At 35.3% G+C, this 11,043-nt stretch overlaps 4 protein-coding genes across 4 annotated transcripts; 2 read left to right on the top strand and 2 right to left on the bottom strand.

The window, feature by feature from the left end:
* Nucleotides 1–813: 813 nt before the first annotated feature.
* Nucleotides 814–5,127, bottom strand: Sgsh (N-sulfoglucosamine sulfohydrolase). The gene is made up of 10 exons (XM_090104212.1): nt 5,019–5,127; nt 3,881–4,010; nt 3,657–3,793; nt 3,392–3,548; nt 2,916–3,090; nt 2,674–2,737; nt 2,266–2,580; nt 1,885–2,057; nt 1,477–1,606; nt 814–1,192 (listed from the first exon to the last, which is right to left on the bottom strand). Exons 1-10 carry the CDS (start codon nt 5,116–5,118, stop codon nt 1,008–1,010), a joined length of 1,566 nt encoding a protein of 521 aa, XP_089960338.1. The 5' UTR covers nt 5,119–5,127; the 3' UTR covers nt 814–1,007.
* A 120-nt stretch (nt 5,128–5,247) lies between these two features.
* On the top strand, nt 5,248–6,261 carry Pmm2 (phosphomannomutase). The gene has a single exon (XM_090104223.1). The coding sequence runs from the start codon at nt 5,445–5,447 to the stop codon at nt 6,195–6,197; it is 753 nt and encodes a 250-aa protein (XP_089960349.1). The 5' UTR covers nt 5,248–5,444; the 3' UTR covers nt 6,198–6,261.
* A 67-nt stretch (nt 6,262–6,328) lies between these two features.
* Nucleotides 6,329–7,908, bottom strand: LOC149906209 (enoyl-CoA hydratase domain-containing protein 2, mitochondrial). The gene is made up of 3 exons (XM_090104222.1): nt 7,249–7,908; nt 6,838–7,173; nt 6,329–6,742 (listed from the first exon to the last, which is right to left on the bottom strand). The coding sequence occupies exons 1-3, from the start codon at nt 7,526–7,528 to the stop codon at nt 6,477–6,479; spliced, it is 882 nt and encodes a 293-aa protein (XP_089960348.1). The 5' UTR covers nt 7,529–7,908; the 3' UTR covers nt 6,329–6,476.
* Nucleotides 7,909–8,314: 406 nt separating this feature from the next.
* Nucleotides 8,315–9,165, top strand: LOC149906210 (EKC/KEOPS complex subunit Tprkb-like). The gene has a single exon (XM_090104225.1). It carries the CDS (start codon nt 8,393–8,395, stop codon nt 8,918–8,920), a length of 528 nt encoding a protein of 175 aa, XP_089960351.1. The 5' UTR covers nt 8,315–8,392; the 3' UTR covers nt 8,921–9,165.
* Nucleotides 9,166–11,043: the final 1,878 nt, after the last annotated feature.

Genomic DNA, 11,043 nt, shown 5'->3' on the forward strand with positions numbered 1-11,043 from the left:
TGAATACTTATTCTAATTAAAATTTGAGATATATATCGACTTATAACAATTAACAATCTTTTATACATATAAGTAGGCGTAGGGTACGTAATTTTTCCAAATCTATAACAAATTCGCATAAAATAAAAAATACAGTTTGTTTTAAGCATAGCATTTTTAACAATGGGAGCAAGATTTTAATGAATTACTTGGGTTATGGATAATATGAAACTCCATATGTTGATAATGTAAAAAATAAAATATCTTACAACCATTTCGTATCTCCTATTTTCAAAGTTAATTATTTTAAATCTTATTATCACAATAATTATTTGTGGGTACATTTTATCCATATAAAGTGTTTTTTTTCTATAAATACCTAAATAATTCGACAAGTCTTTTAACTGATATTTAGATCTTTTGTTATTTTCATAAGGAATTGAATAAGAGATAAAATGTCCACTATTCTTATGAGTAATAACTTATTACTATTCTGATTCAACATGACATAATATTATATCAATGCATCATCCATAATTCTAATTATTTTAATAGATTATCTATATATACCTATCATAGGTACCTACTCTTATGGTAAATACTAAATATATAAGGCACCGATAAATTCGGTCACCAATTAAATTATAATCAAGGCAAGATAGAGTTTAGAACGTGAGGTATAAAAACATACCAGTCATTTCGAAAATGAATTGGTGTCAGCAAAAGCTAAGAAATAAGAATACTATACACATAACACACTATAATGTAGTAGGTATATTATTAAGTATCAAATAATGAGAAAGTCAATACCGTTATTTCAAAATAATAACTACATTCTTCTAATATGTATATTTGAATCAACGATTTACTAAATTACATATCTTAAATCTTGTTCACCTATCACCATAGTGCAAGTTTGTAAAAATAACTCTACATTTGTGCATCAAGCAAAATTCCTATAAAAATGATACATTTCTTTGAGAAAAAGTCCTAAATAGTCTTAGAGAGTGATTGTAGCTGCACAATGATCAGTGCTTGTGATAGTGCATGAGTCCGTTGTCGAGCGCGCGGCAAACAGCGCTGTCCGCGTGCTCGGGCGCGGCCCGCTCGAGCACGGCGTCGGGCGAGCACAGCCACGGGTCGCGCGAGTCGCGCTGCCAGCTGTGCAGGCGCTCGCGCAGGGTGCGCTCCAGATCCGCTACTGACGGCTTACCTGCAGTAACGTTAAAGCGATTCATTAAATTACGGTGATGTCTTCACTGCAGGCAAACTAGCTGGTAGGTCACCTGATGGTATGAAGAGAAACTTACTTGTTTAGTTTAATTGTGTATTGTTATAATACAGAAATCAGTTCGTAGAAATAAAAAAAAAAGTACTTACCACTGATTCTATTATGAGGTAGGATTAATAATTTTGGAAATATTTATTAAGTAGCTATGTACATGTAATTATATGTCGATTGCTGACAAAGAGCGATCATTTAGAGCGGTGTGTTACCGTGCAGGTTATGCAGCTCCTCGGGGTCGGCGTGCAGGTCGTAGAGCTCCCACTGCGGCCGGTAGTAGTGCTGCTTCAGCGTCTTGTACCACGCCAGCGGCTGCTTGCTGCGCGTGCGGTTCAGGATGTCCTGCGCCAAACGGAATTATAAATTATAATATTATTCATTCAAAAATTCTAATAAAGATATTTTAATAATTTATATGTTTTCATTTATCGTGAAGCTATCCCAGTGAACAAGTTAAAATTTATATGTATTAAGTACCAAAAAAAATGAAGTTTCTGCGCAAAAATTTAATTTTAGTTTGAATGAAACGAACTTGCCAAATACGTAAATTTTTAGTAATTATACGTTATTCAATTTTTATAATTACCTCTTTTCTTTATATTATGTATGTGTGTGTGTACCTGGAAGGTAGGTGAGACGTAAAGGTCCTGGTCGATGGGGAAGGGCATGGCGAAGTTGAGGTTGTGCAGCAGCTTGTGCGTGCGCGTGCGCACCGCGCGCATCGGGAAGTACATCGTCACCTCGTGGTGCGTCTGCGACAGGAATACCGCCTCGCTTGGGGACGCTGGTGGCTCTACACGATGTTTTTTTTATTTAAATTAAAAAAAAATATTTATTCTGCCATATTATTTTTATTTAAAACCAAATTATATGCAATATATTATGTTTTATGCACGTGGTCAAACATACAATTTTTACTGAAAAAAAATTTATATGATGTGAATGGAAATTTACTGCATACTTATATTAACTAAGTTTTGAAAGGGAATATATGAAAATACCTTTTTCCAATATAGGCAGCAAGCTCTTGGGTTTATCATCGTGCCAGATATCGTTAGTGCTATCCTCCTCCCAGGGGACGCCGAACCAGTCCAACACCGTGGGGAAGATGTCCAGTAAGCTGACCATGGTGTACGAGACCTGATTCTTCCTTGCACCAGCTTCAGGCGAGGAAATGAGCAGCGGCTCTCGGACACCAGGGTCGTAGAAGTTGGTGCGACCTGACGGGAACGGAATGCCGTTGTCTGACGTGTATATGACTAGAGTGTCGTCCGCGTGACCAGCTGCTTCTAGTTCTTTGAGGATCAGCGCTACTCCTGTTGTAAATAAAGAAAATATATATATTTTTATAACGTCAAATAACAAGCTAAATTTTTATTTCCTTGTATCAGTAATAATTAACAGCTTACCCTGATCGAGTCTTGACATTGTGGTATACTGCGCTGCAATATCACGCCGAGCGGCTTCCGTGTCCTGTAACAACAATACGGTATATAACTTTAGCATTCATTTAACAAGTTTCGTGACATGGAATTGGTTAACGTCGTGGACCAGTGAATAAAATTTACGTGAAATAAGAAAAAAAAATATGTTTTCTACTTTCTGGAAACAAGAAAATAATTCGAAGATTCGGTACAAGAGCGTGTATCACCTGAACGTGGTAGGGCAGCTGCACCTCGTCCCACTGGTAGTACCAGGGCGTCCAGTCGGCGATGCGGCCGGCGCCGGGCTCGCCCGACCCGAAGCGCTCGCAGAACGCGCCCAGCTGCGGCTCGCTGTGCCCGCACCGGTGCGGGTCGTGGAAGCCCACGTATAGGAAGAACGGCCTGACAGACATTCATTGATTAGTAAACAATGTTTGCAGTTTGCCACACAAGTCAAATTACTTTAATTTAATACACTAAGTACGCACATAATGGTGACACAGATATTATTTAATTAGGAGAGTACGGTAGAGCAATGCAGCAGGACTCCGCCCGCTATACCAACAAAAATACGAGAATTAAAAAACTAGACAGCAAAAATAGACCATCCATCACACAAATGAAACGAAATAACTTATTTAAGAAAATCAAAAGAAAAAGAAAGGAAAGCAATTTGGCATTTCCAGCAACAACAGGTACTCACGTGTTCTTGTCATTGGCTTGCTTGAGGAACTCGCGCGCCAGCAGCTTCATGTGGGTTATGTTGCGGCCGACCTGGTTGATGTGGTTGTTCTCCTCCGTCTGCTCGTAGTCAAACCGGTACACGCTGCCCGGCCCCACGTGCTTCTTGCCGATGATGCCTGCAGTTTATACAAATACTTCATCCTTATACCTACTTTATTTCTTCTTCTTAAACTGTATAATCACGTAGTTTTTTTTTATTAAGTGCAACTTTGTCCTTAACATACCGCTGTAAATTCCATGATCCCTGAGCAAATTCGGTAAGCTGGTGACGTTGTCGAAAGAGCTGAAGTGGTGGATGCCGTGGTGCAGCCCGTACATGCCATTTCGGTGGCTCGGCTGCCCAGTCAATAGAGCCGCGCGACTAGGAATTCGAATAAAATTTAATAAATATATAAAGAAAACCTTGTTATCACATTTTTTATAATTTTTATGAAACAATGCGACATACCTGGGCGAGCAGCTGCTGACAGAAGTGAAAGCATTGTTGAAGATGACGCTGCGCTGCGCTAGAGCATCGATGTTTGGTGTCTGACAAATTTTGTTACCGTACACTCCTAATTCGAACCCACCATCGTCCGCTGGAGAAGAAATTCAAAAAGCATTTAGAGCCTATACATTAATTATTTTTAGGTACTTATTAGAAAAAAAAAATTAAACACACAATCGTGTTCTTTATTCTCTATATTTTTTATAATATAATATTTTTCAAATGGTCAGAATACCTATAACATAGAAAAAAAAGGATCATCAAAATCCGTTCAATCCAAAGAGTAAGTATAGTAATATAGGTTCAATCTGTCTCACTGGTTCGATTTGAAAAATTCTTTCGGTGTTAGATAGCCCATTTATCGAGGAAGGCTAGGTATAATAATATTATAATCACGATAGGACTAATGTGGGACCAATAGGAGCAGGGCAATGCGGGTGAAACCGCGGAGCACAGCTAGTTAAAAAATATAATTCAGATTCAAATGTTGTAACTGCATTCTTTCAAAAAAATATAGGTACCTAATTATAATTTAAATTAAAAAAAATTGAAGTGATAAGTATAGAAATAAAAATGCCGAACTTACATTTTGGTCTCTAGATTTGGTTACACCGAGTTGTTGTACCTATCATTAAACAGACAATAATAGTACCGGTAACTATCACGGGTTTGATTTCCTCTCAAAATCAGGGCAAAGACTGGCATTTGCAATTTGAATTTTGAACGTGATTTGAACAGCGAGCTGCGAGATGCTTAGCTACAAGAAGACAAGTAGTTTTCACAGAGCAAGTGATATAGTAGTTTTCATTTTTAGTTATTTATTTGTGTTCGCTATGATTTTATGCTTTCTCTTTTATTTATGTTAGACATATGTCTATTTTAGAATATCTAAAAAATATAAAAATATGTAGGTCTACTTAATGGAGGCACATCTCTTATCATTAATTGATAAGGAAAGTCATTGCGACTATCAGTAATGTCAGCAAAATATATTATTGCTTTGTTGATAAAACATAACCTCCCAACTGTCAAATTGCATTGTCCACAGTTTGCGATTAATTTATGAAGGAAATATACATATTTTAAATACAATACTTACCCAATAGTATAAGAACATTTTTACTTTTATTGGAAAGTACAGTTCTTGTGACAAATACATATAATAAAAGCACATAAACGACACTCGGTACATTCGCCATTCCTAGTACTAACTACTAAGTATCGATGCCTGACTTTCTGTCAGTTCGCTGACTACGTGTACGTGTCATCGAAGTGTTAGCACTCGAGGAACGCACAGTCGCACACACGAGCTGCTATACACACCACAGAGCAAGTAATATAGTAATACACACTGACTAGTCACAGCTGACTAGTGACTACAGAGCTCACAGCGGGTGCCGGCTTCCTGGTTATTGACCGCAAAGCGCAGTGGGAGCAACATTATTTCTCTGACGCAATCGGTTTAGCTCCAAAATTCAAAAGTAAGCATTAAGAATATAATTATTTTTCTCTTGACAAACGGAAAATGGCAAATCGGAAAAATACTTTATTATTATTTGATGTCGATGGAACGTTAACGAAACCCAGACAAGTAATAACAGAAGACCTAAAACAATTTCTTCTCAAAGAAGTTAAGCCGAGAGTGTCCTTAGGAGTCGTGAGCGGCTCCGATTATGAGAAAATTGTGGAACAAATGGGCGGCAAGGATGTCACAGACCAGCTGGACTATGTATTTTGTGAAAATGGAGTCATGCAGTACATGCAAGGAGTGCTGAAGAGTGAGCAAAGCATCCTCAACTACATAGGAGAAAAAACATTACAGAAAGTTATTAACTTTGCGCTCGGTTACATGTCCAAATTAGAGTTACCAGCCAAGCGAGGCAATTTTGTAGAGTTTCGCAGCAGTATGATCAACATCTGCCCCGTGGGCCGCTCCTGTACTCTCGCTGAAAGAAATGAGTTCTCTAAATTTGATACTGAACATCAAATAAGAGCAAAATTTGTTGAAGCTTTACAAAATGAGTTTAAAGACACAAAGTTAAAGTTTGCTCTGGGCGGACAAATATCTGTGGATGTGTTCCCACACGGCTGGGACAAGACATATGCTCTGGATCATGTTGCAGATGCAAAATTTGAACAGATACATTTCTTTGGTGATAAAACTATGGTAGGAGGAAATGACTATGAAATTTATAATGATGAGAGAACTATCGGACATAAGGTGACTTCGGCTGAGGATACCAAAGAACAAGTAAAAAAGCTCCTCAGTATAGAATAATAATTTATTAAAATAAATTGTAAATAACATGTTTTTTATAAAAATATAATTATCATTGTTGAAATGTTTATCAGTTTTATTTCGAGTCAGATTACAGATATATTATCACTTGAACTATAAGAAGACTCAATATGATGCAATCATTTATCATATTTCATGAATAACAAATTATCTTATTACACAAAAACAAAATGTCAAAAACATTATCAGTAGTAAACTTGTACAAATATAAAATATCCATAAAATTCTTGAATGATATTATAAAAAATGTTTATAAGACTAATGTCCTTTGTATTGTGGCTTTCTTTTCTCAATAAAAGACAGCATCCCCTCTTGCCGATCCTTAGTTGGAATGTTTATTTCGTAGCACTTCTGTTCCACCTCATATCCATCTTTGATGGTGAGCTGGATGCCCTCGTTGATGGCTTGTTTGGCACATCTCAGAGCGATGGGGGCATTAGAAGTAATTTCGCGAGCTAAGCTTAAAGCTTTATCATAAGCTGCAGTATTTGTGCTGTTCTGTGGTACCGAGTGGTTGACTACACCTGGAATATTTTAAGACAATGCAGTTATTATACATATATCGTTTTAATTTGTACATATTTTAATGTGTAAATATTATTTCAAATCCATAACTAACCTAGTTGTTGAGCTTCTTTTCCACTTATAATTCTAGATGTGAATATTAGTTCTTTTGCAATATTAGTGTTAACGACTCTTGGCAGTCTTTGAGTGCCCCCAGCACCAGGTATGAGCCCTCTCCCCGTTTCAACGAGACCAATCTTTGCAGTATCTGCTGCAACTCTGATGTCACACGCTAGGGCTAGTTCCAACCCTCCTCCAACAGCTACTCCTTCTATTGCAGCGATTGTCGGCATCGGAAGATCCTCAACATCTATGAAGACCTGCCTCAGTCCCCTTACAAAAGATGCAACTTCATTATCACTCATTTGAAACCGCTCTTTCAAATTAGCACCTGCAAAGATATTTATAATTTTAAACAAAATCCTTTAGATTTCTTGATTACCTACACCTAGAGATTATTACTAACCAGCGCAAAATACACCTGGAACTAGGCTATGCAGTATCACAACTGAGATTTTTGTATCTTCTCTGAGAATCGAATTCACTTCTCTCATAGCAGAGAGGAGTTCAAACCCGAGCGCATTCTTTTGCTTAGGGCTGTTCAAACCGTATATGGCGATACCCTTGTCTTCGCCAGTCAGACGTTGGAATACAACTGGCCCTACATTTTCTGCATTCTGGAATTGGGTAGACAACCTTCTCAAACTTTGAGAGTAAGTTAAAACTCGCGAGCTAAATTTTAACATTTTCTCTAAAGCACTTTAATTAAAATCTCATCAAAAAACATGCAAAAAACTTGAATAGAAATCTTCAAATTATTTCATATATAACTGTTCAAATTATCTTATCGCGGATGTTGCGTTATCATAATATCATGTGTACATATTTTTGTATCTAAACTAAATAAAAATAAAATTGAGGCACTTGTGAATTACTAAGTTCTATTAAACATGTTCATCAATAAATAATTCGATAACAAATGACGCACTAGTTCAAATAAAACGCATTGTCACGCTACGAGTGTTAAAAGTTAAAACTCCTATTAATTTAAAACTCCCTAGCTACTGCCTAGTTTCAAACACAGTTTCAAAAACACTGATTATTATTTTGTGATTGAAGTTTGAACTACATGTTCCGGTGTTATATTATATCCATACATATCCATATATCAGGCGGTGAGGCGGGATACATATTACATTTAACAATAAAGACGAATGATATTGTACTTTATTCACCTGCATTAAAACAGAAAATTGTATAAAATTTCTCAACTCAAATCAAAGTCAATTCAGACATGACATTATTTAAAAATTACTTTCTTCGTGGCAAGAAGATTAAAAAATATACACCACATTTTGAAAAACTTTTTTAAGGCTATTATGGGGTGATAATGGGCTATAACAAGTAAAAATAATAATAAGTAAGTAGGTAGGTAGTTATTTTTTCATTCATACTCAGCAGTCAGCTGTTGTAAATGCAATATGTCAGTTCACGCCTCACTGCCTCACGGTTGTCAATTGTCACTGTAATTGACATTGTTCTTTAGAGGTTATGTTGTCAATAGAATCGCTTGATTGTTTACATCTGTTTATTTTAGCTTTTTATTAAATATGGGAGAGATACGTTCATATTCCCTGGACTCCGATACAAAAATGAATTTGAAAATATCTCTCTTTAAAAACGTTCAGAATGTCGACATAATCAGAAATAATATTGTAAAAGGTGTGTGGAATTGTGCAGCCATCAAACCAAGTCTTGTAGTAGATCCTCTACAAATTGCCGTGGCAGCAAACCGTGCTGTGGTCGCCGAAAAGGCAGGAAGTATGGTTACGAGAACAGTGTATGGCGAAATTTTGTATAATTTATCACTTTCAAAAAACATATCACAGAGCCTTAGTAAGTTCGGCGTGGAAAAAGACAATGTTTTATTAATGTGTTTCCTCGTAAACGAAAAAGATGAAAGTGAAAATATTATAAGCCAAATACAAGGAGAGCTATGTCCCATTAGCGATTTACATAAGTTTACCAATATGAAAGAAGTAAAAAATGTATACAAATTAAACACAATAAAATCTGATTTTGATTTATTAGATATAATTGTGAGCCGTATGGTAACAAAGAATTTTGTAACCTACTAGTTAGCTGATATTGTGAAGGACTAAGTTTTTTCATCCAATATGTTTTTATAGTTACAAACTTACAAAACATGTTAATGTTATGTTCATTTTTTATATTGTGATTTATATGTACATGGAAAGCAATATTTTGTTTTGTGTTTTTATAAGAAAATACCTGCAGTCATGTTTAAATGTCTAAAATATTGTAATAAAAAATGTTGCTCTTTTTATGAGGTAAGTATAAAAAATAAAAGCCATACAATTTGTGTACTGTTTTATTTAACAACAACAAGTAATTATGTAAAATGTACAATTAAGTTACTATATATATCATATGTAAAAGCAATCAAATTATAGACAAAAGTCATTGGACACATTGCCCGAGTCACCGCTTGGTTCCCACCGGCCGGTGAGGACCAGCTCCACACATGTATGCAGACACAACTTACAATTTGTTCATCTCTGGGTGACCATATACACGCGATTGTCTATCACATGTCACATTTATATTTGTGTCACAAGAAACCTGCTAGACTAACTGTGGCAGGTTTGAGGTTCTGTTCCGTATAAAATCGTTAGCGGGCAATCGCTTCCCGCTTTATTTACTTCAATGCCGATATACATACTTACAAATAAAAGCAAGATAACCGCTTATACACAGCCACCCCGCTGTATTACCATATACTTATATTCAAACAATGAAACCCATGATACAATAACATTAATTAATCTACAATTAAAGAACACATTGTCAGCTGGTAAATAAAAACTAAATTAAACATAAAAATGGCATCTACTAACTATTGAGTGTTAGGAACTTTCTGATTTCTACATCACAATCTATACGAAAACAACTTGAAACTGTGTCGAAACAAACTTACAAGTAACTAATAATAAATAACTTAACCGTTATAACATTTCATGCACGTTAAGAATATTGCTCTCTGCGGTAATTGGATATTACTACATAAATCTTGTCAAAAGTTTAAGTAGGTATAAACTAATTTGCTTAACTTATTTATCAATTAATTAAATCATAATTTCGGTCTTATTTGGAATCATCATTTCATAATGTTAAGTTTTCCTAATTAATTAATTAGAACGTTTTATAACATGGTTTTTATACATCGAATTATATTACTAATCCAACTACCGGAGGGCAAACAATCGAGCGTAGCTGGGAGTAAATCTAAATCGTATAATATATCGTGTAGCACCTCTTGAACACCTGATTGAGACGTGCCACGTAGCGCTAACGTTCGCTATGTTACGTACATACGTCACTACTCGTTTATCTACTCCCTTTCAAATATGTTCACCGCTTATTGCGAATTTGTATGTCTTACTGATTATTAATAAATGCTGCAATGTTTCAAAGATAGTACATAAACGACTGTACCGATATTAATATTGCGAGACCGGTACGCCGACGCCGCGGTATGTACACAGTATAGTTACAATAACTTAAAGCGTAATATAAAATATTTCGTTCGATTTATACTTTCTATTTTAATATAAATGAGAAGCGGTTTCAAATTTATACCCCACGATAATATATGTATGTACTTTAATATTTGTACAGATGTGTATATTTCAATATATTTAAATTATTGTTAAATATGAAAATTAAATAAAATTTTAAGAATAAGTGGAAGTTTTATTTATTTTATCATGTAAATTTGAAACATCTTCCTCGGTGATACGACATGATAATGAATTAGTTCTACAAGCATGAATTACAGATTAATAATAACAAATTCCGTCTTAAACATATTGCAGGATATATATTATTATGTTGTTACTAGAATGTCCTTTAATAATGCTAAATAATGTTGCAATATATTATAAATAATTATAAGTACTATGTGGGAATTATTTTGTGTTAAACAATATAAGAAATACCGGGTCATGTCTGCTATTTTAAATGTAAATAAAGGAAATTTAAATGGCACAACTATTCGGTGGGAAGTTTGTAAACGACTGCAGAAAACATTGAACAAGTAATAAACGCACAGACCTCAGTACTTCAACACAGGGCTATCACAATTCGCTTTTGTATCAACAGTTAGGGCTGCCAACAAACCTCATATATTTCGCGATGTCGAAATATCTTTTCTTTCATGTCTTAACATTTTCGTTCAACC

The sequence above is a fragment of the Colias eurytheme genome, chromosome 8 (genome assembly GCF_061535395.1).
Source record: "Colias eurytheme isolate Ceu_HAF_F1 chromosome 8, ilColEury1 Martin Lab GWU primary, whole genome shotgun sequence".
NCBI classification, from domain to species: Eukaryota; Metazoa; Arthropoda; class Insecta; order Lepidoptera; family Pieridae; genus Colias; species Colias eurytheme.

Excerpts from the sequence above, each read along its gene's own strand:
- LOC149906209 (XM_090104222.1), bottom strand. The coding sequence starts at position 7,528 with ATGTTAAAATTTAGCTCGCGAGTTTTAACTTACTCTCAAAGTTTGAGA. Across the intron at positions 7,174-7,248 it reads TCCAGGTGTATTTTGCGCTG|GTGCTAATTTGAAAGAGCGG; the intron begins GTTAGTAATAAT and ends ATATCTTTGCAG. Across the intron at positions 6,743-6,837 it reads AAAAGAAGCTCAACAACTAG|GTGTAGTCAACCACTCGGTA; the intron begins GTTAGTTATGGA and ends AAAATATTCCAG.
- LOC149906210 (XM_090104225.1), top strand. The coding sequence starts at position 8,393 with ATGGGAGAGATACGTTCATATTCCCTGGACTCCGATACAAAAATGAAT.
- Pmm2 (XM_090104223.1), top strand. The coding sequence starts at position 5,445 with ATGGCAAATCGGAAAAATACTTTATTATTATTTGATGTCGATGGAACG.
- Sgsh (XM_090104212.1), bottom strand. The coding sequence starts at position 5,118 with ATGGCGAATGTACCGAGTGTCGTTTATGTGCTTTTATTATATGTATTT. Across the intron at positions 4,011-5,018 it reads AAATGTTCTTATACTATTGG|CGGACGATGGTGGGTTCGAA; the intron begins GTAAGTATTGTA and ends TTTCTTCTCCAG. Across the intron at positions 3,091-3,391 it reads CAAGCCAATGACAAGAACAC|GCCGTTCTTCCTATACGTGG; the intron begins GTGAGTACCTGT and ends AATGTCTGTCAG.